This window comes from Haliotis cracherodii, unplaced genomic scaffold, assembly GCF_022045235.1.
Source record: "Haliotis cracherodii isolate W230 unplaced genomic scaffold, xgHalCrac1.p SCAF_15, whole genome shotgun sequence".
NCBI classification, from domain to species: domain Eukaryota; kingdom Metazoa; phylum Mollusca; class Gastropoda; order Lepetellida; family Haliotidae; genus Haliotis; species Haliotis cracherodii.
The window spans coordinates 17,343,376-17,367,520 of record NW_027266270.1 but is presented as its reverse complement, the minus strand read 5'-3'; the positions used below and the strand labels follow the sequence as shown (position 1 = coordinate 17,367,520).

At 37.6% G+C, this 24,145-nt stretch overlaps 1 protein-coding gene across 9 annotated transcripts in view; it reads right to left on the bottom strand.

The window, feature by feature from the left end:
* The window catches only part of LOC139462332 (nucleosome assembly protein 1-like 1), a 42,380-nt gene that overhangs the window by 5,605 nt on the left and 12,630 nt on the right, over window positions 1-24,145 (bottom strand). For 2 of the 9 annotated variants that reach the window (XM_071243974.1, XM_071243982.1), the window contains 11 exons: window positions 21,303-21,444; window positions 20,579-20,668; window positions 20,108-20,174; window positions 19,143-19,216; window positions 18,818-18,886; window positions 14,814-14,953; window positions 13,432-13,577; window positions 12,952-12,977; window positions 10,567-10,683; window positions 10,018-10,041; window positions 8,627-8,680 (listed from right to left, as the gene is read on the bottom strand). In XM_071243974.1, the coding sequence (XP_071100075.1) occupies window positions 8,627-8,680; window positions 10,018-10,041; window positions 10,567-10,683; window positions 12,952-12,977; window positions 13,432-13,577; window positions 14,814-14,953; window positions 18,818-18,886; window positions 19,143-19,216; window positions 20,108-20,174; window positions 20,579-20,668; window positions 21,303-21,444 (949 nt within the window). Of the gene's footprint in view, window positions 1-7,110; window positions 7,145-7,198; window positions 7,218-8,420; window positions 8,468-8,626; window positions 8,681-10,017; window positions 10,042-10,566; window positions 10,684-12,951; window positions 12,978-13,431; window positions 13,578-14,813; window positions 14,954-18,817; window positions 18,887-19,142; window positions 19,217-20,107; window positions 20,175-20,578; window positions 20,669-21,302; window positions 21,445-24,145 lie in introns of all 9 variants that reach the window. The other 7 variants (XM_071243976.1, XM_071243975.1, XM_071243978.1 and 4 more) reach the window with 7 other exon arrangements.

The window sequence follows — 24,145 nt, the reverse complement described above, 5'->3', positions numbered from 1 at the left end:
TGGATAAAACAGTTGTAACAGTTTCATGTGTAAAACTTGTCACAAGCTGCGGAAATAACATTCTCACAAATGGTAATGGAGACAGTACATTTCATGTGCATTGATACAGGTGTCAAGAGTTACATCTAATAAGAAGCATCGTCGTATAATATGGCGATTGAACGAGTGACTACTGTTAAATTGATAAGCTATTTCCAAACTCAGGAAATAACCCAAAGCCAATATAACCAAAACCTAATTTATATATCAGTAGTATGACGCAGTTGCAGAATTAATATAGAACAGTAACACTGTAATCAGGAGAACAGCTGACCGTCAGCCACTATCGCAGCAGCCATGGGTCTCATTGTACACCCAGCATTATCTAATCTCATTTAATTCAGATCTTAGTTCTCGCTACTGCTAAACAAAGATCTGAGAACACCCCATTACGGATCACGTCAGACCGACCTTGCGCGAACTTTGAGCGACCAATGGAATGACTGACAAGAAGTCTACATTAGCCAATCAGAAGGCAGCTTTCTTGTGCTTGACGGCACTAATTTCAAAGTGGCGAATACGCTCCGAAACATATTTTGACAAATTCTGGAGTGGCTAATAGATGGTATAGATTGTATGGATTCAGTCGTTAAGCCCGTAACTATCGCTCGTAATGTCTTCTGATCTTTGTTTAGCAGTAGCAAGAATTAAGATCTTATTTTAATGAGAATGAGCATTATCATTATGATTGAGTGAAAACTCAAACAGTCTGAGCCTCGTAACTTTCAAGTCAACAATGACAAACTTGCATGTTGGAATGATCTGAATATAAGTATGTAGACCAGTATAAACTCACCTCACAAGACCACAAGGAACTTTAGTAGACTCAGTCTCGGACTAGGGGCTAAAGTCACAACTGTCAAATGACTATGAAAATGATGAAGTGAGTGAGTGAAAAGGGTTCATGCCATTGTTAGCATTATTCCAGCTGTACATGGGCAGGGGGGAGGGTTTCACACTGGGGGAAAGTTGAACCTGGTTGAACGTTTAGTTAAACCTTGAGGCTACACCACTGACCACTAGAATGATTTTTTGTGTCCTGTTATACTTGAAAATTTTATTCGCAATATACCAGTGAGTGTAAGTATGGTTTTACACCGCTTTTAGCAATATTCCAGCAATATCACGGCGGGAGACACCAGAAATGGGCTTCACACATTGTACCCATGTCAGGAATCGAACCCGGGTCTTCAGTGTGACAAGCGAACGCTTTAACCACTACGCTACCCGACCGCCCCTCGCAATATACCAGGTTGTGTTGCTTTCACTTATAAAAGCATTCTTCCAAAGCATAGGAGACATAATAAAATCCTTTGAATCAGAAAGCTCATCGATGTAAATATGTGAATTAAAGTGAGGACCAGCTATTTCGAAGTCGTCCCCAGACCTTACGACCAGTACATATGATGTATCCAGCTGTCTTGACATGACAATTACATCATAATGTGTTCTGGCTTCAAACTGTTCATACATAAGCATCGCTATGGCAGGAAAAAATCACAGCAGCACCAAGGCTTGAAAATTCATGTAGAATTCATATGATAACTTGGAGAGACATAACCTATTCTGGCGGTGCAAAGGGGTTTTATGCTGTGTGTGTGTGTGTGTGTGTGTGTGTGTGTGTGTGTGTGTGTGTGTGTGTGTGTGTGTGTGTGTGTGTGTGTGTGGTGTGAGTGGTGTGTGTGTGTGTGTGTGTGTGTGTGTGTGTGTGTGTGTGAATTTTATAGTGCTTGCCCACTGACATACCATGCCACAGTTTAACATGAATAACCGACTAAGACACAGACTCCGAGCCGACCAGTCCTTATTTCAGTCCCTAAATGGCAAGCGCCATGCAGGGTAACATCAAGTACCATCTTTTATGCTTGTTGGTATGATGTGGGGGGGATCGACCTCTGACCTTCTTCTCCGGCAATCAGCCTGAAGTCTGGAGACTACATGATTTTTGAGTAAATCAAAATGGCATGCATCACAAAAGTGACCATGACATAAAGAAAGCAGAGGAAGTCCTCGGATCCATGGAAATTTCACACCCCCCTGGATTTATCAACAGGATTCTTGGTCTCAGTAAGCAAGTACAGTTTTACGCTGCTATTACCAATATTCCAGTAACATCACTAGTGAGGACAACAAACATTGTACCCACAAGAACTGAACCCCAAGCCTTTGCAATGAAGAACAAAACGCTTCAACGACGAGGGTACCTACACCTCTTGGTCTAAATTATCCAAAAAGAGCACATTCTTATCACTACAAAGAGTATCGATCTTAGTCTTTCAGATCTACTTGCTAGCAGCCCAACAGAACTCGGCAATCCACGTTGACTAAAACCATTCAGAATATTGAATCATCTATGATTTGGGAGATCCACAATATACATCTGTTTCATTTTTGACTTTTTGGAACCATCACAAAGACATGAGCAACCAAAAAAAATCTTTTACAGGAGATCAAAGATGGAAAGCTTTGCAATCACAGATTCTCTCCATGATGGAAACTTTTTCTTTTCTAACATTCTGGAGACAAGAGATTTTAACACCAATAATCAGGAGCGTACATTTCAAAAGCAGCAGAGTCCAATGTTAGTCTCGAGTAGTCATGACAACAACACCTAACAATCACATGCTCATGTTGGAAAGGTGGTCAACAGATCATCCCTCACATATTCATGCAGCTACAGAGACCCACCCCAAATCTACAACACTACCGTATTCGACGTAATAAGCGCCCAGGGCGCTCTCAAATTTAGAAATAGGGGGTTCTTATTAGAATATTATTTTGGTGAAAAAAAAAAGGTGAAAGATCGTAAATTTTGTGAAATGTTTATATATGAAACATATATTTTTCCAGAATTTAATTGCCCATAATTAAGGGTGCATAAAAACATGAGTGCGTATTATACACAAATAAATAGGTCTTGTGTACATTGCTCAATCGGAACGGATGCTAATTGGGATTGTTCACTCACAAATATATTAGCAAATATCGTTTATTAGAGCGGGGCGCTTATTACGTGAAGTACAGTATTTCATCATTAAATACATTGCTTGTCAGGTTTGGTTGTTTTGGATTCAGTTTTTGTTTTTCTTCTTGTTTCTTGGGTTTAGGGCGTTATTGCAGATTTTATACCCAAACATTTAGGTCAGTAGGTCTAATTGACAGTGACCACAAATTAATTGTTTTTTAACACGTTTTTCATATTTTTATTCTTTGGTGTCAGCAAATTCGTAAGTCAATTGTTATTTTTTAAATAATAATTTTTCGTTGTTTTTTCTTATTCTATTTCTACTGACAGTGACCATAAATGAATTGTCTTTTAACACATGTTTTTCATATTTTGATTCTTTGGAGTCTGCGGATTCGTAAGTCAATAATTATTTTTTAAACCTGGTCTATAGAGGCAAATAACTTGAATGTGTGTATAAATACAATACTTTTCTCTCAGTCACATGTGAAGATAGAGATGGAAGACAATGGAGTCTTGTCATCTAATCCTTATGCAAACAATTCAAGATTTAGGGGGATCCCGAGCTGAGGTTTTAAAGACCCCTGAGCATCTTCAAAACGCTAACACATTGTGCTACTTTTACTTCATGATACTGTTTTTCAACGACAACAGAATTCATTGCTCGTACAGTTCAAAGACAATTATACTGTAGGTTGGAATGACAGAGAAAGGTTATTAACGCTGCAGTCAACAATATATCAGCTATATAAGCGGCCTGGAAAAGATTGAATCTTGACTATGCAAACATGTGACTGAAGACACGAGCAATGACAAACACCATATGGGCACAATGACATGCCACCAGTGAGTGAGTGAGTATGGTTTTACGCCGCATTTAGCAATATTCCAGCAATATCACGGCGGGGGACACCAGAAATGGGCTTCACACATTGTACGCATGTCGGGACTCGAACTCAGGTCTTCGGCGTGACGTATGCCACCAATGAAGTCCCAGATAGCAGCATAGTTTGCTGGGGACGTTTCCCATGCAGAATCTCCATTGGGGCTCTTTTCACTATTGCAATAGTATAAAGCTAACATTAAGGCTTGGTAATTATACTGATCAATGTAATAGGAATGAATAAAGTATTGCTGACAATGTCAACATCAGCTATTTTCCTCCCTGGTGTACTCAAACCAATCTCATTAAAATCATATCTTAGTTCTTGCTATCGCTAAACAGAGATCTGAGAATATCCCATTACGGGTCACGTCAGAACGACCTTTCATCCGACCAATCAAAGCGTCGCTTACCAGCTCATGAAAGTAAAAGTGGGAATGTATTTTCTAACCATGCAACCTCAAAAACGTTAACACGGGGTATTCCGAAAGACAGTTACGGCCCGTACGACTGTTGCCGTTTTCTCTCGCTTCCGTGGGATAAATATTTGAATGGATGAGGCGTTGCACAGTATGTGGGAAGCACTGCTATACAATCTCAACCATATGTTAGACATTCCGCAATGTTCGTTTTCAGTTTTCAAAATTTTAATCGAGAACTGTGTCAAGATTATCAAACGTAGTCTGTGATGGAAGTCACCAGGTTGAAACGAGTGCCGTAAAGCTCGAGAAAGCTGCCTTCTGATTGGCTGATGTTGAATTCTTGTTGGTTGTTTCAGTGGTCAGTCAAAGTTTGCTCAAGGCTAATCTGACGTGACCCATAATGGGATGTCCTCAGATCTTTGTTTAGCGGCAGCGAGAACTTAGATCTGATTTTAATGAGATGGTACTCAACCCAAAGGAGAGGTACTCTAATCTGAAGTTGCTAATTATGTTTACTGATGCATATATTATGATCAAATTATAACTTTTTGCGACTACTGAAACCATCAATTGTTATGCATATTCCGAGCAATACCACCGTAACTGAATGACGCAGATTGGAGACTTTTACGACTTTGATGAAACCCACAGGTATTATGCCAACAAACTAAGGATCGTGTCTTGGGCAAACCTGGGACTCAAACCCGTGACCAGACAAGTGAATGGCAGTGCCTTAGAACACTGAGCCACCAAATACACTGTGACAGGGAACAAAACAGGGTAAAACTTCAACATAATACAAGAAATTTGTCTAACATTCTGCCATACTGAAATGACAAGTCAAAAGAAAAACAGTGAGTCCCGACAGGCTCAACCACCTTCAAATGTACCAGTTCTCACGTGCTTCACTGGTTAAATAACGGAACCCCCAAAATCAATAAACAGTAACATAACCTGTTATCACTACTAAAAACAATCACATAAAACCTCTCCAAACTTTCTTACTTCTTTCTTCTAAACATACATTTTTCAAAAAAAGTTTAAAAACCTTGGCATGATCCAGGTGATCATGGAAACAACGATAAAGAAGCTACTCTTGAAAACAAATACAACCTTTTCGACTCAATACCGAGCCATTATTTAAATCCACAGCATGCATGATGTAAACAAACCCAAGCTGTTTCTGGAATTTGGGAGATACATTAACAAAAGCATTAAAAATTAAACATCTCCGGACCCAATTCAAACTAAAAAAAACTTATCAACAACAAAATTAATCTTTCATTTAAGGTAAAATGTCTTCAACACCATATATCCTCATGAAAGATGATCATCAACGTCCTTCAATACATCCACATTCCACTACACAACAACAGCTGATCTTTCCTTACCAGATCAGATTCTAAAAACTGCCCCACCTATCCATATCATCTCCGTAGAGATAAAAACTGTGAAACAGCCAACACTGAAATACAACAGATAAATACCAGCACATCCATTCCACAATGTGAGTACAAGAACTTAAATAGTTAAAGCAAAGGGCACAAAATGAGGCTAGCAGAACCAAAACCAGTGAAGTAAGAAAATGAAATTGAAATCCCATGCAAACCGTTACTGAACAGTCATGCAGATGAGCCTAGGTTGGTACACATCCTTGCACAGGGGGAGGGCGGACTAAACATACATAGCCAGCGGTAGAAATAACGCAGGTCCTTCCACGACCTTATGCATGGAAAATGGCCTATAAAATCCTGCCGACGATCTGAGTGGAACAATTTCAGTGATAGTTCACAGGGATAGAACAAAGTTACTGAAATGATTTGCAGGGAACATGTATTATAACAAATCAGCTAAAGTCACCGTGTACCTGGCAGCCGAAACATTTCTAACATCTTTAACATAAAATAGTGAGTGAGTGAGTGAGTGAGTGAGTTGGGTTTAATGCCACTTTTAACAGTATTACAGTTATATCACGGCGTGTCAGCTTAATGTGGGAGGAAAGCCCGAAGTGATGCGAGTCTCAGACGTTTACCACTTCGGTTAAACCCACGAGCACTAGTATGGTGCTGACAAACCTAGAAACATAATCGGGGCGAACTGGGATTCGAACCTACAATCATAGGTTTCTGGCGTGCCCAAGGGACGCAACTCTGCATAGCGAATCACGGCGCCTTAGATGACTGGGCCACCCGTGCCCCCACATAAAAGAGAAGGAACTTTATTCCTAGACATTATCCTGCGAATAAAACTAATCCTGCACCATATCATTTCTGCTGTACTTCTATAGATCTCGAACGAATTTAGAGAACACCCGATTCTTGGACATTGCTGTAATTAATCTATCATGCGATGGCAGATTATCTATAGTAATGTTGAAAAATCTGGAGTTCTTCAACTCAAAGAATATCTTTAATCTAGTTGAAGGCAGCTTACCTTCTTAAGGTATCAATTTTGAAGACATACTTGATCATTATTACAGTAGACTCAAAATTGCGTTCTATCCCTGGGAATTTTCCTGCAAAATTTGTTTCAACATTTCTATTCAAGATGGACATTACGTCAACAATTTACTACAAATACATTTTCCAATGCAAACTCAACCAATTTAGTCAAGCAAATTTTTTCCCTGAGATGACAACAGTTTTAAAAAAGAATGAAAAAAGGAGAGAGAAAAAATAAAAAGCTGGAAATTTCAACATGTACATTTTACAAACGGTTACTATTTGGTTTGTTTCTAACGCTGTCGAGGGTGGCTTTTTATTAATAAAGCAACAGATTGACCACATACAAAAACCATATACCTATTTCAGTATGGGTTTGGGATTACTCCGATCCCTGGGGGAGAGAAAAAGAAAAAGGACAAGTTAAGGTTATTTTGAAGTTACATACCAAATAACTACATGATAAGCTGGAAGAGGAAACAAGTACCTTAAAGGCATACACCAATATTGCACACAGAAACTGCTGCTCTTTTGAAACATGCGTCAAATATACAGTTTGTAATCAGCTGACTCAAAAAATTTCCACCAAAAGTACTTGAATTTGAATTTTCTTCATAATAAGAATGTTGAAGCTGTAAATGATACCTTTCTGATAAGAACATGAATATTTTGTTAATATTGCATGCATTTTATTTTCCAAACAAAAATAGATAATGCCGAACTAACTGAACACGCATTGCAGTTATAGGATATGGTAACCAAAATAAGTAACAATCTGAACCCAGACTCATCTTGGTAATACAATGGGATTTCTACGAATTGAAAATCTGGGACAATTGATGGGGATGACATACAATTAAACATATAAGGCCCATGAAAATGAACTTTTTAAAATTTATAATTCATATTATTCACTAGTGTTGAAAATCACAAAGCAAATTTTTGCATTAGTATGAGGCACTGAGGCAGTCTATAGAACAGTCTGTGCCTTTTACCCATGAACCCTAAGCCTGCAGTGTCTATTGCATTTGAGATGTGCAGGATAATTTGCATTGTGGAGAACAAATTACGTACATATAAAACATATTACATATGAAATTTCAATTTGTAGAATACAAAAAGGCAATTCTCAGTGATGAATCCTAACTATATGGAGTTAATAATAAGATACATGGATGAACGTCTATATTTCAATTAGAAGCAACATTTCGGTGTAGGTTCTAACACCTTTATCAAGCAACCATGTTAGAATCCTCACCAAATCATCGCTCCAAATTTATATGAAGAACTTGTTCATCCACATATCCTATCCAGCTTCTAAATGTCTCTCAAAGAAGTTTTAAAGAAGCTTAAAAGGCTTAGGCACAGACTGCAGATATGAAATAAACAATTGCCCATTGAAAGTAATGCGAACAAGCATTGCCGAGCCACCCAAAGAACCCCGAGGTGGGAAAGAATAATTTACTGCATAATATGCAATCTTAATTAGCTTGAGTGGATGCAAGTACTTCCTCGCCATGATGGACTCAGAACATATAGAAGACACCAATAAACAGTTTTAGTAATCTTGAGTCAAAATATTCAACTGAAAATGAAAACCTATAACGCAAACAAATGTTTCAAAAAAAAAGATCCCACAAAAAAATCAGAATGTTTTATCTACTTCTCACCATAAGCTAAATATTCCTTATTTTCTTCCACTTTTTTTCCCAGTGCGCTGAGATGCAAATTTCAAAAGGTCAACGTAGAGTTTCAATAACAAGGTTATACTAATGCACATAGATCAGACAAACACAAAACAGTATCAAGTCTATTTAGAGGAATGCAAATACTCCTGCCGGTACGCTTTTCATTCAAAAATGTTTAATCATCTCACCTGTGGGTTGAAATCTGGGTCGTCATCTTCATTGTAATCGCCTTCCTCGTCATGCTGAGGACAGAAATAGGCATTAGTGCGGCAGTGCTACACAGACAGGCACACAAGACAGCAAACCACGAGACACAAGGGCACTCCCAGCAGGGTTACACCCTCTACAAAGCAACACCTCCATCAGGAGCAGTGAGGGCAACTCTTGGGGTCGACAGCAGAACCTGATTGACTGGCATCCCTGTTCAAGACTTATAGATGAGTATCAGATGTGAGGTACTGTGGACACCAGCACTTAGTCTACAGCTCAATTTCAGAATAGTGGCTTATGTAACACTGATAGAATCTAAGAGAAAGCAAGTTGTCCTTATAGACTTTCAAACAGATTAGTATTTATATCGTGCCCTGTCAAGAGATTCAGCATGCTCGGTGGCTTTCACAAAAAACGAGATGATACATGATACAAAACTCTTGATAATTAACATTGTCATCAACTGACTGAATTGTCATTATAATGATTTTGACATCAGTTCAATGACTAAAGACAAATCTATGATTTTATAACAATAGTCTTATTGGAGCCAAAGCAATATTTGGGTAGGTACTTGTTAGAAATTAGAATAAGGATAATGTTCATTGTAACCCTTTATATGTCTATTTATGTGTCCAATAATATCCAAAATGATGTTCATCTCAAGAAGTCTTTCTTCACTAGGTAAGGTCCATCGGTGGAAATGTTCTAAGATGAAATGGTTAAATGCATGTATACCCAAGACAATGGTAACATAACAGTTAAGGATGACAGTCAGCAAGATTCTACTGTATAACCCTCTTCAGTCATCAGCATTCACTAGCCATAACTATAGAACCATAGAACAGCTAAGTCCTTAGAAAAATGTCTACTGTTAATATGATGATTCTCAGCTATTTCACTGTACTGAGCTCCTAGCGATTAGAACTGCTTAAATGTACTTTATATACTTATATTGTTTCTCTCTCTTCTGGCTGTAATCCCAATGAAATCCAAAATAAAAAAATCCAAGAATATTCAATTCTCTCTAATTTCCATAAACTTGTACTCAAAATATCTTGTCTACAAAACTCTGACAATCTTCATTGTGGAAACCCATCTACCCATAAACTGAAAGAATTGTATGTTGTGATGTCTGTCACCTGTATTAATGTGGTAAACAAATAACACGTGTTTCTCCATCACAAAACATCATTGTCAACAAATGAAAAGCAGCAATGCAAGGGACACCAGCTGTACACCAGTCATACACCAGTTAGAAGGCAACAACCAAATGTTTATAGCCGAAGCACTAAAACCAAAGTTAGGCTACAGAAATCAAAGTTGAGCTGCGCATGGACAAAATCATCCCATATTAACAGTCTCTTACCTCTTCCTCATTCTCTTCCTCATACTGAAACAGAAATTCAAATACATTAAGATACACTTCTGTACATAATAATTGGGACAGAGGGCCCAACCAGTTATTATGACCCATAAGGGGAGAATAATTGTGTGGAGTAACATTTGCACATGTGCATTATAGATATTCTCAATGTTGATCAATCATTGTTGAGAAAAATATGACATCATCCATACTTAATGACATCATAATTTAATTACAATGGGGCCAAGCCCATCTAGCATGTTCCGGGAACATTAGGGGGTAGAGAGAAAGGAAATATTTATTAAGCCATTGTTCAAAGCAAACAAAACATAATTCTCTCAAAGGAGGTGCCAAATAATTAAAACACATTTTCTTAGATGACAACCAATATTTTTTGTGTATTTAAAATATTTTTGTGTGTTGAACCTCAGGAAAAATAATTTCTTTTCAGTATTCTTGGGAACTAAATATTTTCTTTTCTCATCATGAACACAATATGTACCACTATTAAACACTAGTGTCAAACATAATCAAAGCAATATATTTTCAAACCTCATCATTTTCTAAAGCTTCCCCAGTAAAATACAACACAGCTCTGGGTACTATCCTCTCCCGAATAAAATGTCCAATTTCAAAATCTGCCGCTAATAAGGCCTCCAAGTCTTCATCCTGAAATAAAAGGGTAAAAGTGAATCAATGGCACTTTTTCATAAATCACATAAATCAGATACTTCTTGCAATGAGCAGGTTCGTTCAGAGACCAGTTGAAATAAAGAAATGACATGAGTTCTTTTTGCATAATTTATATAATTGTTAGTGTCAATTTTCCAGAGATATATTTGAAACATGGAATCTGACATTCTGCAATTTTTCTCTCTAAATTCTAAGTGATCTAACATAACATCATAACATTTGTCCCAATCTCATAGAATGGAACAACTAAACAAGACTGTTGGAACAGAAACATGTTCTTAAGCACATTTTGCTCCATGGAAGTGAGCGAGGGAGTTGGGCAGGGGTCCGGAAAATCTAAAATCCCAATCGGACATTTACATTTATGCCACGCCCCCTTCAAACAGCATGTTTTAGTACGACTTTTTACACACAAATTACAAGTTGTTACGTATTCATAATATTATGAATTATGAATTGTTTCAATTTAAATTGTTTAATTCACCGGACAATTAATAACAAATAATATCATTTTAGATATATATGGAAAACATACGTTTGTTTCTGTTATAATAACGATCTGTCAACGTTGTGAACGGTCTAATTAATATTCATGAGTCTGCTCAAGTGTACGCGTTGTAACATTTGGATCGAGACTATTATCCCATATTTGGTTATCACGTGACCTAACGGGAAAAGTTGTTTTTTTTTAAACTAAAGATTATTTAAAAACAAGACAGATAATATAATCATGAATCCTAAACTATCGTTGATAGCAGTAGTTATTTGAATACTTTTTCATCTGTACTTAATTATTGACCATAAAAAATTTTGATATCGATCGTCCAAGAAAGCAAAATGGCGGTCAATCAAGATTCAATATATACGACTAGCTACTGAAAACAATAAAATCTGCAAATCCTCGTTGTATGTCAACCAAGTGAAAGTCGTTAGCCACGACTTACAAAATGATCATTCAGACTTTGAGGGTTTGGCAGATCCGCTCGACTGATCTGCATCGGTCGACTGGCTGTCGTCACGCTTTCGCTTCTTGACTGAGGTTACGTATCGTTGCATTGTGAGGATAATGAGGTACATCGATGATGCAAGGTATTTATGTACAGTTGTAAACACATTTTACTCAAATCAACAAGATGTTCTCAGTAATAAATCCTCGATTAATCAGTGTCAACTCAGTTTATTGCCTATTACAGTGATTGACCGATTGGACTATCATTCTAGGTACGATGTATTTACAGCAATCAAAACAAACAAAGCTTGTCAGTGTAGATAATCTTCATTGTGTTACAACTGCAGACAGAAATTGCTCAGTCCTAACTGTTGATCATGTCCGGTCAAAATTTAAGAATGTCCGGACAGAAAAATTTAAATGTCCGGTAAGCAATATTTTAGACCGGACATTTGAGATTCCCAATTGGACATGTCCGGCGCATATGACGGTTTCCGGACCCCTAGAGTTGGGTATAATGCTGATTCAAACAGTATTTCTGTTATATCACAACATGTCAACTTCATGTGGGAGGAAATCCCAGAGTGATGCAGGTTTCAGAAGTCTACCACTTTGGTCAAACCCACCAGCATGGGTATGGTGCTGCCAAACTTTGAAACAAGAGTCGGGGCGAACCAGGATTTGAACGCACAAAAAAAAGTATCTGGCATGCCCAAGGGGTGCAATTCCGCACAGTGAATTGCAGCTCCTTAGACGACTGGGCCACACGTGCCCCACCCAAGGAAATGAGACATGCTTAATGTTTGTATCCAGTAGGGCTGCAACGAATACACTATGCGGTGAATACCATTCGAATCACGGATATGGATAATGAATGCGAATATTAATTCACGAATACAATAACAAGTCAGCAGTTTATGTATTATTTGTCATATTCAGTGAAACAAAAACAACATAAATTATTTGACATCGTTTGTTAATTATTAATATATTATACATTTATATACTGCTCCTTATCCAGGTACTAGTATCTGCTCAAATGCAACAATGACCAGTGACCGCAATACTGTTAAATTAAATATCATAAGAGTGTTGTTTTGGAAGAAATCTATGCATATAAAATGTTCTTAAGGATATTTTTAGGTACAGGGTATGTAAATGCACTTGATTGCATATTCATAAATATTCGATTCTTGTGGCCATGAATAATGAATTCAATTCCTAAATGGATACGGTTCAATTCACCGAATACGCAAGTGAATCGTATCAGTCCTAGCATCCAGCCATGAACTCACCATGTCAGCTTCTTCACCCTCAGGTACTGGAAATAAAAAACAGATGTTACTTGTAGGATAGCAGCAGCCAGTGAATATTGTTTAACATCACAGTTGGCAATATCAGGGACTTGTCTAGGTCTTAAAACTAATTGACTTGTCAGATGTATCAGACAAATTGAGAAAGTATTGTTGTTTTGTAGTTCTTAATGTCCCCTGGTCAATGCAAATGGATTCTTCCCGTGCATGTAGAATACCTACTGTCCCAAAATGTAGTGTTGATGAAGTTTAATAATTGAGTTTGACAGCACAGTAAACTATGATTATAACGAACTCAAAGGGACCACTATTTTAAGTTCATTATGACTGTAGTTCGTTATAAGCATCAAGTGTTGTATATGATAAAATATACAGCAAATGGCCAGGACAAAAGAAAGAGTTTATTATAAGCATGTTCATTATGATACAAACACGGTTTACTGTAGTTCGAATAGTCCGTACCTGATGGCGGGTTGAAGAAGTTGAAGAAGGAATCATTCTGTACAGTTTTGGTGACTGTGCGAGTTGTGCCTCTACCCTTGTGTTTCTGCTTCTTCTTCACCACTTTCACAGTCACATTCTTGCCTTTGTTCCAGGTGATGTTGCAACTGAAACAGAATTCTCTCCATTAAACAGATTTTAATCTCTCTCTAGACATTATCAGACATGGAAATAAACACCTCAAAAAAAATTCCAGTAACTTCAGTGTTTTATATAAAGTTATACCTAGGTTCCGTCTGAAAACTTTGTCCGCGATTTCTCTTAAACTATTCAGTGGATTCATCTCAAACTTAGTACATATAATCTGTGTCATATGGAGGGGTGCAGTCAAAAGAAAAATGTTTTTATATTAATTTTCCATTTTTTAATGAATTTTTCAAACCCTAACCCTATCCATTATTAAATTTGAAACTACTGACACACTAGGTGGGTCGAGGGTATAAGTGAGCCACTCTCACTTTTGCCCTTGTTTTTTCTGAATTCGTGCATTGTTCTAACATTAATTTTTCTCGATGTTTTGAAGGACATCACAGGCAAATTTAGTTACACAATCTCACAAATTCAGCTACATAATATGGCAGAAATTCTCATATTCAGTTAAATATATTACTCAAAAGAAAGTGAATGAACATCCAATTTTTCATATGACTACATTTGTTGTTTAACACGGCAATCAGAAAAATTCAAGCTATATGATGGCGGTATATAAATAATTGAGTCAGGACCAGACAATCCAGTGATTGACATCATGAGCATCCATCTATGCACTTGGGATTCCATGATTTGCATCAACCATATAGCTGTCTGGCCATCCAATCCCTTTAGTCGCCTTTTACGGCAAGCATTGGTTGCTGAAGATCAATTCTAACCCGGATCTTCACAGGTTGGAGTCATAATGTTTCAATACAGAAGCAGCCGACTAGGGATGGGTATTGGTGGTTTAAAGTGTATCACCGGGTTGTATTGCGATACATATCATAATACATAGTATAATTCTAAATTTTGAATTCAGAAGCAATCTGATATATTAAGGTGCGAACTGAAGTTCATAAATGGATCAAGCCAAGATGCTGGTACAACATAATGTTTACTCACTCAAAAAGTATACAGCCAAAATGTTTACTCATTTAATAAATATGCAGCCATCATGGGGTCCAGGATTCTTGCTCCTGGCCAGCGAAGGCATTTGGCAAGTATACATTATACACATGACAAAAATCTCAATTTGAAATCACCTGATATATCGAACATGAAAAAATGATATTGTGATATGTATCGTGGACAGAATGAACCTCAATTTACCGATACACCAGTAATATCTCGCACCGTTACAGCATACTCACCCCTGGCATTTGATTATCTCTGGGCCTTCATACGCAAGTGGGTCTTGCGTGTCTGGCTCAAACCTCATTGTGTACTGCTTTGTTAGCACTGTCTCTGTGAAATACTCATTTGCTTCAAAGTAAAATTCCAAAGTAAATCCCTGCAACAGAAGAGAAAAATTATTAGAAATCGTGAATTTTGTGAATTTATCCACACATATACTTCACACGTTTTACAAATACGAAGGAATCTGTGTTTCCAAATAATCAAGCCTGGACCAGATAATCAAGTGATATTGCGAACAACGATATATGTTGTCCTGGTATGTTGACATGCCATAAGCCCAGTCAGCAAACATGACCACCTCACGAATTAAGTCGCCGCTTCTGACCAGCATAGGCAGCTCAGTGCCAATTCTAACACATATTCCCCACGGATATCTAACTTGGTTGCCATTTGAGTTTGCTTGTTGTTGCTTAACGCCACACTCAGCAACATAACAGCTATATGAAGGCGGTCTGTAGAAAAACGAACATCGATCCTAGCAATTGGGATACAATGACATGCATCAACCAAGTCAGCGAGCCTGACCACCTGATCACCTGATAGTGGATAAGCATAGTCGCCTTTTACAGCAAGTATGGGTTACTGAAGACCTATTCTACCCCGGAATCTTCACGGGTCCCATCATATAATTGTCTCCTGCACCAACATAGCTGCCAACTTTCCCAAAGTACTATTCATATTTTGTTACTATCTTCTGGTCAGGACACATATAACTTCTGTGCTACATTCAGATGTAAATGTTTGTTGCCGTTTTGTTGACAGTGATTCAGAAACTCAGTTGATAATCTTATCACTTAGGTATTGTTTTGACTACAGCAACTTCCGATAATATGAGTGGAGTGTCTGAACTGGACAGATGCAATGCCCTAAATAGACTTGATACAGTTGAAAAGCAGGACTTAAGAATTTCCCTCTTTTTACCGGCATCTACCATGTGATTTATTTTTCGTAGGTTGGCATTTTATTCGATTAAATTATTTTTGTACCCTCCTAATACTGATGGTTTATTTAAAGAAAAACTGATTCCCTCTTTTGTCTTCGAGTCTCAGACCAGTGGTGTTTGTATCCAACCTTATCTTATCAATCAATATAAAAATGCCAGGTAACAACTGCATAGGAGTGGCCAAAATCTATCACAAACTTGCTTCCACGCATCAGTAACATGTGATTAAATTCATAAGAAATTCCGACACGCTGAATGTAATTAGCCTCAATGGATCTGCCACAATACCTCTGAGGGTTTATATGCAAAGATCAATACCTAGCACTGCCACCTGTTACATTCTATTTCACTGTCCACACTTGTACCTAACCTGCTCTTAATGAATAACAACCATCTGTTATTGCCCCCTAATAATGCCCACTTTACCAGCAACTCCATACCATCAATAGTGACGATAGTGTGTTGGCGTCTGCTGCCATTTGTCAGCGCTATCTTTAGCCCTTTCAAAGCAGCCAGCATGGCCTGCGACATCAGGGAATTGAAAACACCCCTCCCTTACTCATTGGAGGTGAAACGATACAGTGAGGTTGTCATGCAATATGCATCACTATACTAAGGTTGCGACACAATTCATATCCTCATCCCGTACCCTTATTTCATAAGTTGATATTCTTTGTATTGGAAGGTGAATCTAGACTTATGACATGAAAAACACTTCCAAACTCTTTAACATTGTATTAAAGAAGATATTCAAGTGCTTCTACTAAATAAGACTACCATCATTGGATTTATACTTGTCCTCAGCATAATTTAGTTGACTCAGGCTAGCAGACTAGCATGAATTACGAAGGCTGTTTCACTGCTATATGTGGCAGTGCATTGTTTGTGGTATGCAGTTTACCAGCATCAGTCAGTGGGAAACAAGGAGAGCTGGTACACAGGCACACTCAAAGTGGGAAATTGCATAAATTGTTCACAATCAGCTGGAACAGTCACAGCTGCTATAGTCCATTTGGATCCAAATGAGAGTCTGTTAAACGTCAATACGGAACACAGCAATGAATATCCTGTAGCCAACAATATCTACTATTCATTATTCCCATCGCTGATAAAAAATGTTGAGAAAATATGTTGTTATGTGTACAAGTTGACATCTTGAATGGAGGGGAGCACTTTTTACTAGGGCTGGGACCATACACCAACTGTGAGATCCGATAGGTATCACTATACCTTGCTCACAATCCACTAGTATCACGATACTTGCATTTGTTCTTATTTGCGGTGCAAAAGCCATCTTTTTCATGGACAACATGGACAAATACCTGGCACACTTACCATTTACAGTTGGCATTGTCAAGGACGGCACAATGGATGAAAACATTTACATTTTCACTACTCATTTTCACTAGTAATTAGTGTTTGGTGTAACATTCATTACATCTTCCTGAGGCAAGACAGTAAACTGACTTTAAAAGTCCAGTTTCCAACCTTGCCGAACTAGGCTGGTATTACGGAGTTACATTTTGACTGGACTAACAAGACTATACATAGTCCAATCAAAATTGCGCAACGAAATCGAAATCTGGTTCGTAAATTGTCATGCAGATTTCGGTTAATAGCAGGATTTGCAAAGCATGTGCACCCCCAACTCATTGTCAACAGATATTTTCTAAAAAATTTCATGTTTTTAATCAACGTGCTCACGTGATTTGATGTACTTCGCGATGTAAGACTCGTTTTATCACAATATAGATTTCGATTATCGATAAGATCGTTTTGACGGGGCACCGTTATTTTATTTGAAACAAATGCAAGTGATACGAGAGGTGGAATCTGATTGGTCCATAGGAGAGGCATAGAAGGGACATAACTCGTAATGGCCACACATGGCGCTACGATCAAAACCAGGAATTCCTAGTTCGGCAAGGGTGGAAACAGGACTTTTATAGTCCGTTATCTCACTTGCCTCGGGAAGATGCATTTATTCATGAATACATTTAAGGTAAGAATCAATACTTTTCACTTAGTGGGCGATTGTCATCAATACATGTATTTAAAAGTAAAAATTTGTTATCCATCGGTGTATCATCCCGCTCCTCTTTACAGTGATGGGAATAAAAATAATAAACAGAAGATATTGGGTACCATATTGATATTTAATAGACTATTCCCGAATCTGAGTTATTTTGAAATTCATCGTTCTCATTTGGAGCCAAATGGACAGTAGATTCAATTCCCAAGCTATGAGTGCTATTTATACTGACCTGCACACTACCAGATATATTTCTACAAAAAAGGTGTGTGTATTACATACAGAGACAAGCATCCCCACCTTTTCCTGAATGCCCTAAAACTTTCTTCATCAGAACCGTATTATGAACCATTTTCTCTCTACCCCTCAGGTAACATGTCCAATGCAATACAACTCTAAGACAGAAAATCCAGAGCTTCAAGATATCCTAATACAGGGGTTTACCTTGACTTACTACAGTGAGGGTCCAGAGGACCCCCAATAATAAATTTTAAGGGTCCTTGCAGGAAATACAGAGCACTGTAAGTCATGAAATGCTTGAGTGTACTGTACGTTTCATAATTACTTTAGAGCCCAGAATGAATCAATGATCATATTGAGAGTGGTCATGATTGATGGATGAATTGATAACGTCTATAACTGCAATTGATGCGCAGTAAATAGAGTGAAAATTATTGTGCGTCCCTCAGGATGCAGTATATTCTTCTTAAACATATGCCAGATGCAGTACAACTTCCAAACCGGAGGTTTCACGTCTCTTGCTACCTGAATAACAAAGACGTAAGCACTTCTGTTTTCGAAAGTGAGTGAGTGAGTGACTTTGGTTTTACGCTTAATTGCTTAATTGTGATGGGGAATACCAAGAATGAACCTAAGCCCAGACCTTCAGGGTGACCTTGAACTATAGGCCTCCCGACAGCACTTCATTACGTACTGACTTGCAAACTGCATTTACCTCTTTGTCACCAACACACAGTACTCACCATAGGTTCCGATTCAGAGAATTTGACTTTTATATCTTGAAGGTGTTGTAGTATAGGTTCATCCTGATCCTGGAAAGAAAGAGTTATCATGTACGATTGTTTAATGCCTGTAGACCAAGCCTCAGAAACTGACAAAGTTTTACAAAAAGCTGAACCTTTTCATGAGGCACCCAAAGGACTATTTTGAAGAAGTTCATGGAAGAAAAATCACTGATGCCAATAATCTTTGTGTAGTAGTCATCAGAAAAATCACTGTGAATTTCCATCAAGATCAAATTAGCAGTGATATTTCAAAGCTACCGATCCAATTCTACAATACACATACCTGGACCATTTCTGATAACATATCTACATTCTTGAAAACTGTTAACCAAAAGTGAGGGACTCCCTTGGCATCACCTGGAAACGGGAAACAAACACAATATTCAATCCTTATCAAAGCCGTCAGTACAACATCGAGTTTAGACCAAGAATGTCAGTGGCTGACGGCATGAGCAAAGGGCCCTGCAACAAGGGCAATATTCCACACCATCAGCAACATTACACATGTGGACGTCGGCCTTTTTCAGCAAGTATCACTATAAGTGACTGTGGACCTCAATGTATTCTTCCCAAAAAATCCAAATGGAACGCTGTCCAAATTAACTCTGTCATATTTCTTATGCAGCCAAACTCTTAAATTTATCATGATGAAATTGTAGAGGATATATATCATATACTGTTCAAAGGTGCATGCAAGATTTGTAATACATCATAACTCGAAATTTCAGCACACGCATGCACACACATAGTTTTAACAAACTCCAAGGGACTGGTAACGTGCTACTTGGAAAACCATGTCCGTTATTCTGGATTCCCCTACAATTCACATACATATCATTCATGGTCAAGCAAACCAATGAAGTCACTGAGCATGACCAACCAATTTATTCAGACGAGGAAGCTTGGGACTTGTTCTAACCCAGACTCCCCATGTAGTTTGGTTTGGTTTGTTGTTGTTTTACGACACACACAGCAATATTCTAACTATATGATGGCGGTCTGTAAATAATCGAGTCTGGACCAGACAATCCAGTGATTAATATCATGAGCATCAATCCATGAAATTGGGATCAATGACATGCTTCAACCAAGTCAGAGAGCCTGACCACTCGATCCCGTTTGTTGCCTCTTAGTCTTATGACAAGCACAGTCGCCTTTTACGGCAAGCATGGGTTGCTGAAGACCTATTCTGACCTGACTTCCCTTGTAGTTCAGGTATGTAAAGCTATATATCAACCATGTACTCACTCTCCTCTTCCTTCTTGTCTTCCTCCTTCTTCTCGTCTTCAACCTTGGCCTTATTCTTCATATCCTCCTTGCCGGAAAGAGAGGATTAAAATGTCAGACAACCGTTACTAACATGCAACAAAGTACAGGCCTTATGTTGGAGATTTTACAAGCACGTTCATTGGATTTTTCACAATGAACTAGATTACATCTTACTGAAGTGAGTGAACTTTATTAAGTGAGTGAGTAAGGTTTTACGCCTCTTTTAGCAATATTCCAGCAATATCATGGCGAGAAACACCAGAAATGGGCTTCATACATTGTACCCATGTTGGGAATCGAACCAGGGTCATCAGTGTGACGGGCAAACACTTTAACCACTAGGCTACCTGACCGCCCCTGAACTGTATTAAAACTACATACAAGCATTGAGACTTGGGACCTATCCTGCCTCAGGTTCCCAAGGGGATTGTTTCACTCCTTAATACTTACAGCCAGTTCCTCGTCATCCTTCTCATCCTCACTGGGCCAATCACTCTCTTCATCTGTGGGCTCTGTTATCCCATTTAAAATGTCTTTTCTCTGCAAACAAAGATCAAGTGATTGAGTTATGTTTTACACTACTTTGAACAGTATGTCAGACCGGTCAATTATTATTGGGGGGTTTCAAGTGGAATCAGGAGACTGGAGGATTATCAAAATATATATAAATATATGAAAAATCTGGAGGGTCATCAATAACTATGCATCAGGTGAGTCATTATTTCAGTACATTAGTGCATCAAAATCCTCTGGCCACCCCTGCTGCATTATAAACTGGCACTAGTCCTTTAATCCTTGCCAAACTGCCGAATAGTTATGGTATCCAAAGGACTAGTAGAAATATTAGATCATAAGGACTAGTGGACTAAAGCTGTTAGTTTCTAACGCTGCCATGTGATAAATGACCAGGACCCGTTCCACAAAGTGATCTTAGCGCTAAGTCGATCGTAACTCCCATTCTTTAACACTAACTTCCAACAATCGTAGCGCTAAGATCGCTTTGTGGAACGGGGCCCAGTCTCTCATATCAGTTATTATGTCCACTATGGTCTTAACAAAAGCCCAACTACATCTATTTCGGTCAACACAACAATATCTCAGGCAAAAGATTCTGCTTATAGCATGTATGATATATTATACTTATAGTAGAATGATCACAGCAATAGCAACATACCTTGTCAAATAGTGACACATATTTGGATGCGTATTTACACTCAAGAGAATGTACTTCCTTGTAGAACTCCGATTCCAGCTTGACTACATCAAACTGTAGTTTCTTTAGTGCCTTCAGACGCCGCTTCACCACTTTCGGCAAACTGAAACATATTCATCGAAGTGACATACCGCATTACAATAGCCATAAACATGATTTATCAGAAAATATTTGCCCAGACAACTTGATTATACACTCTTCCCAGATCTTTAGTCAGTTATTAAGAGCATAGGAAACTGAAAACATTGTCATGGCTACATGTCATGAATATTAAACATGTTATCATTCCAAATCAAACCACACCCTTGGCTAAAATCCTTTTGGATTCTGATGGGCATTCGTTTTTACAATGAACAGTAACAGAAATGCCTCCCCCTAATTTCTAGTGATGACAGGGTATTTCTTGTAAGCTACACATATCAGTGCTCGATTTAAGGAACTTGATTTAACCTGCAGCAGGTGCATGTTGATATGAAAAGCTAGTTGCACCAGACTATACCAAACTTTGCACTGCACATCTCCTTATGGTATGAAAACTGAACTCCCAATTGAAAAAGAATCCATCAAGTAGTTTTCAAGTCATAGGTCTCACAAATGGAAAAACATATATTCAGTTAAAAACACAGAATGTTTTTTTAAATTCTAAAAATACACATATCAAAATCAAATATTTTGTGCTGCACCTGTCCTATTAGTAGAACAAGAAAGAAGTGAGCAAAGCTCACATACCCTCATTATCCCCACTGGTCAACAACAAATAGTAAATAGTTTGTTAATTAATGAAATATTACATATTTCTTACTGATTTTAACTTCAATGTCTTAAGAACTAAGATTGAGTTCCAGTGACAATTGACTCCCACCCCCCGCCCCCAAACTCCCATGTTACCAGTGTTCACTACGAGGAAGTAGATCACCATGAACACCTTTGAATAAACATTTGATTGAGGAGTTACATAACAATTATCAAAAGCACCCAAAAACGTTGATATAAAAACACATAAATAATTGAACAATGTCATATAAGAAAATCAATAAATTAATAATTTCCATCTAGCCTTAACAGATATGGTAAAGAATTCATAAATTCAAACTAACACAAAGCACAGATACTGATGATCTACATGTGTGGAAACAATTTTGGAAAACATATTAGCTATACAAAACCAGTCATCAAAATCTCTAAATTCCATCATGTTTCCATGAAAACAGCAAAAGAGAAAACTTTCAGAATCTAATAAAAGATAAAAAAAACAATCATAGTGGTTAATGTAGCAAGTTTGCTGAAGCTAGGATACATAATATTGTAAACATGGATAGTACAAAAACTCTACCCAAAATTTATTTTTCACCATGATTCCATGGAACGGCAAAAATAAAAAACATCAGAATGATCAAACTAGCAAAAAGCACAAGTACTCATTGTGGTAAATGTGTGTAGCAAGTTTGGTGAAGCTAGGGTGCATGGTTAAAAAGTTATGGGCCGTACAAAAGCTCGGCCGTACGTACGAACAGAACCCTATATACCCCCGATTTACTTCGTAAAAAGGGGTGTATAATAAAGTGTTCCTTAAATTTGGTACGAATTCATGTGGTACTTCTCAAGTATTAGGTGCAACAAACCCTGAAGTCATAAACACATTTTTTCAGTTAAAAAATTCATAATCTTTTAGAAAATTCACATGACAATATAACACTTTTCACTGCACCTCTTCTTTTGATTTGGAAATTGTTCCCTGAATTTGAAAGAATCTATTTAGTAGTTTCAAAGTAATAGGTTGCACAAATGTGTTTACTGCTGTGACACTGAGTTCCCAGAGACTCTTGTGTGATAGATGAAGCGAACAGTTATCAAAGAAAACATCTGTTGCTACTACATGTTATATACCATTTGAAAGGCTAATCCTATTGTTTATAAATATGAAAGTTATGTTTATTACATTATTTAAATAATGCATTTAACACTTAATTAAGTTTGTTGTAAATAAAAAAAAGAAGTAAGCTTACACATTCAAAACGTCCAGTTTCAGGACTAAGGAAGTGAAAAAGTATCTGCCATCACCCATTTCCCAATACCAGCGGCTTTCCGCTCAGTATCATGAAGAAATACCTCCGTTTTTGAAGCTTCATATGAATAACACGGTTGCGCTAGACTATCATATGACACATTGCTGGAAAGCTTGTCTTTTTTCATCTTCACGGTCGTAACATCGCAATTTGAATGGATAAATATTGGTTTCTAATAACGCTTTCTTGCCGAAATCTGCTACAAGGTTAGTGATTGGTAAAATATGAGCATGTGACCTAAGGCTGCCAATTACAGCCATGGTACCATCATGAATGATGAATTTCATATTTTGACAAAGTATTGTTAAATCGAGTTATTCTGAACGGTTTAAGGAGGAAAATCGCGATCTATATTAAAAATATGGAGCTTCGTGGATGTATTGTGCTAGGTTACAAGCTGTGACAAAGATTTTTCACGCATATATTTTGGCATTAAACATCGTGTCCGACTCGAGAAATCGAGGCAACGAAAACCAAGATGTCATTTGACTTACATTACATGTGATCACACGAAAAGATGGAAATAATAGCTTAGATGTAAGTTTGACAACTTTTATATATATTTTTGTTGATTTTATGTGGGCCGTTGCCGAAGTGTGTCCGAGAATTATATTTTCAAAAACATTGCGGGAAATAGTGAATAGTTTTTTAATCTATCAATAAAAAATTATAAATTGAAATGGAATACATATTTCAGACATTGTGAAATGAGATAGATTTAATAAATGAATGATATGA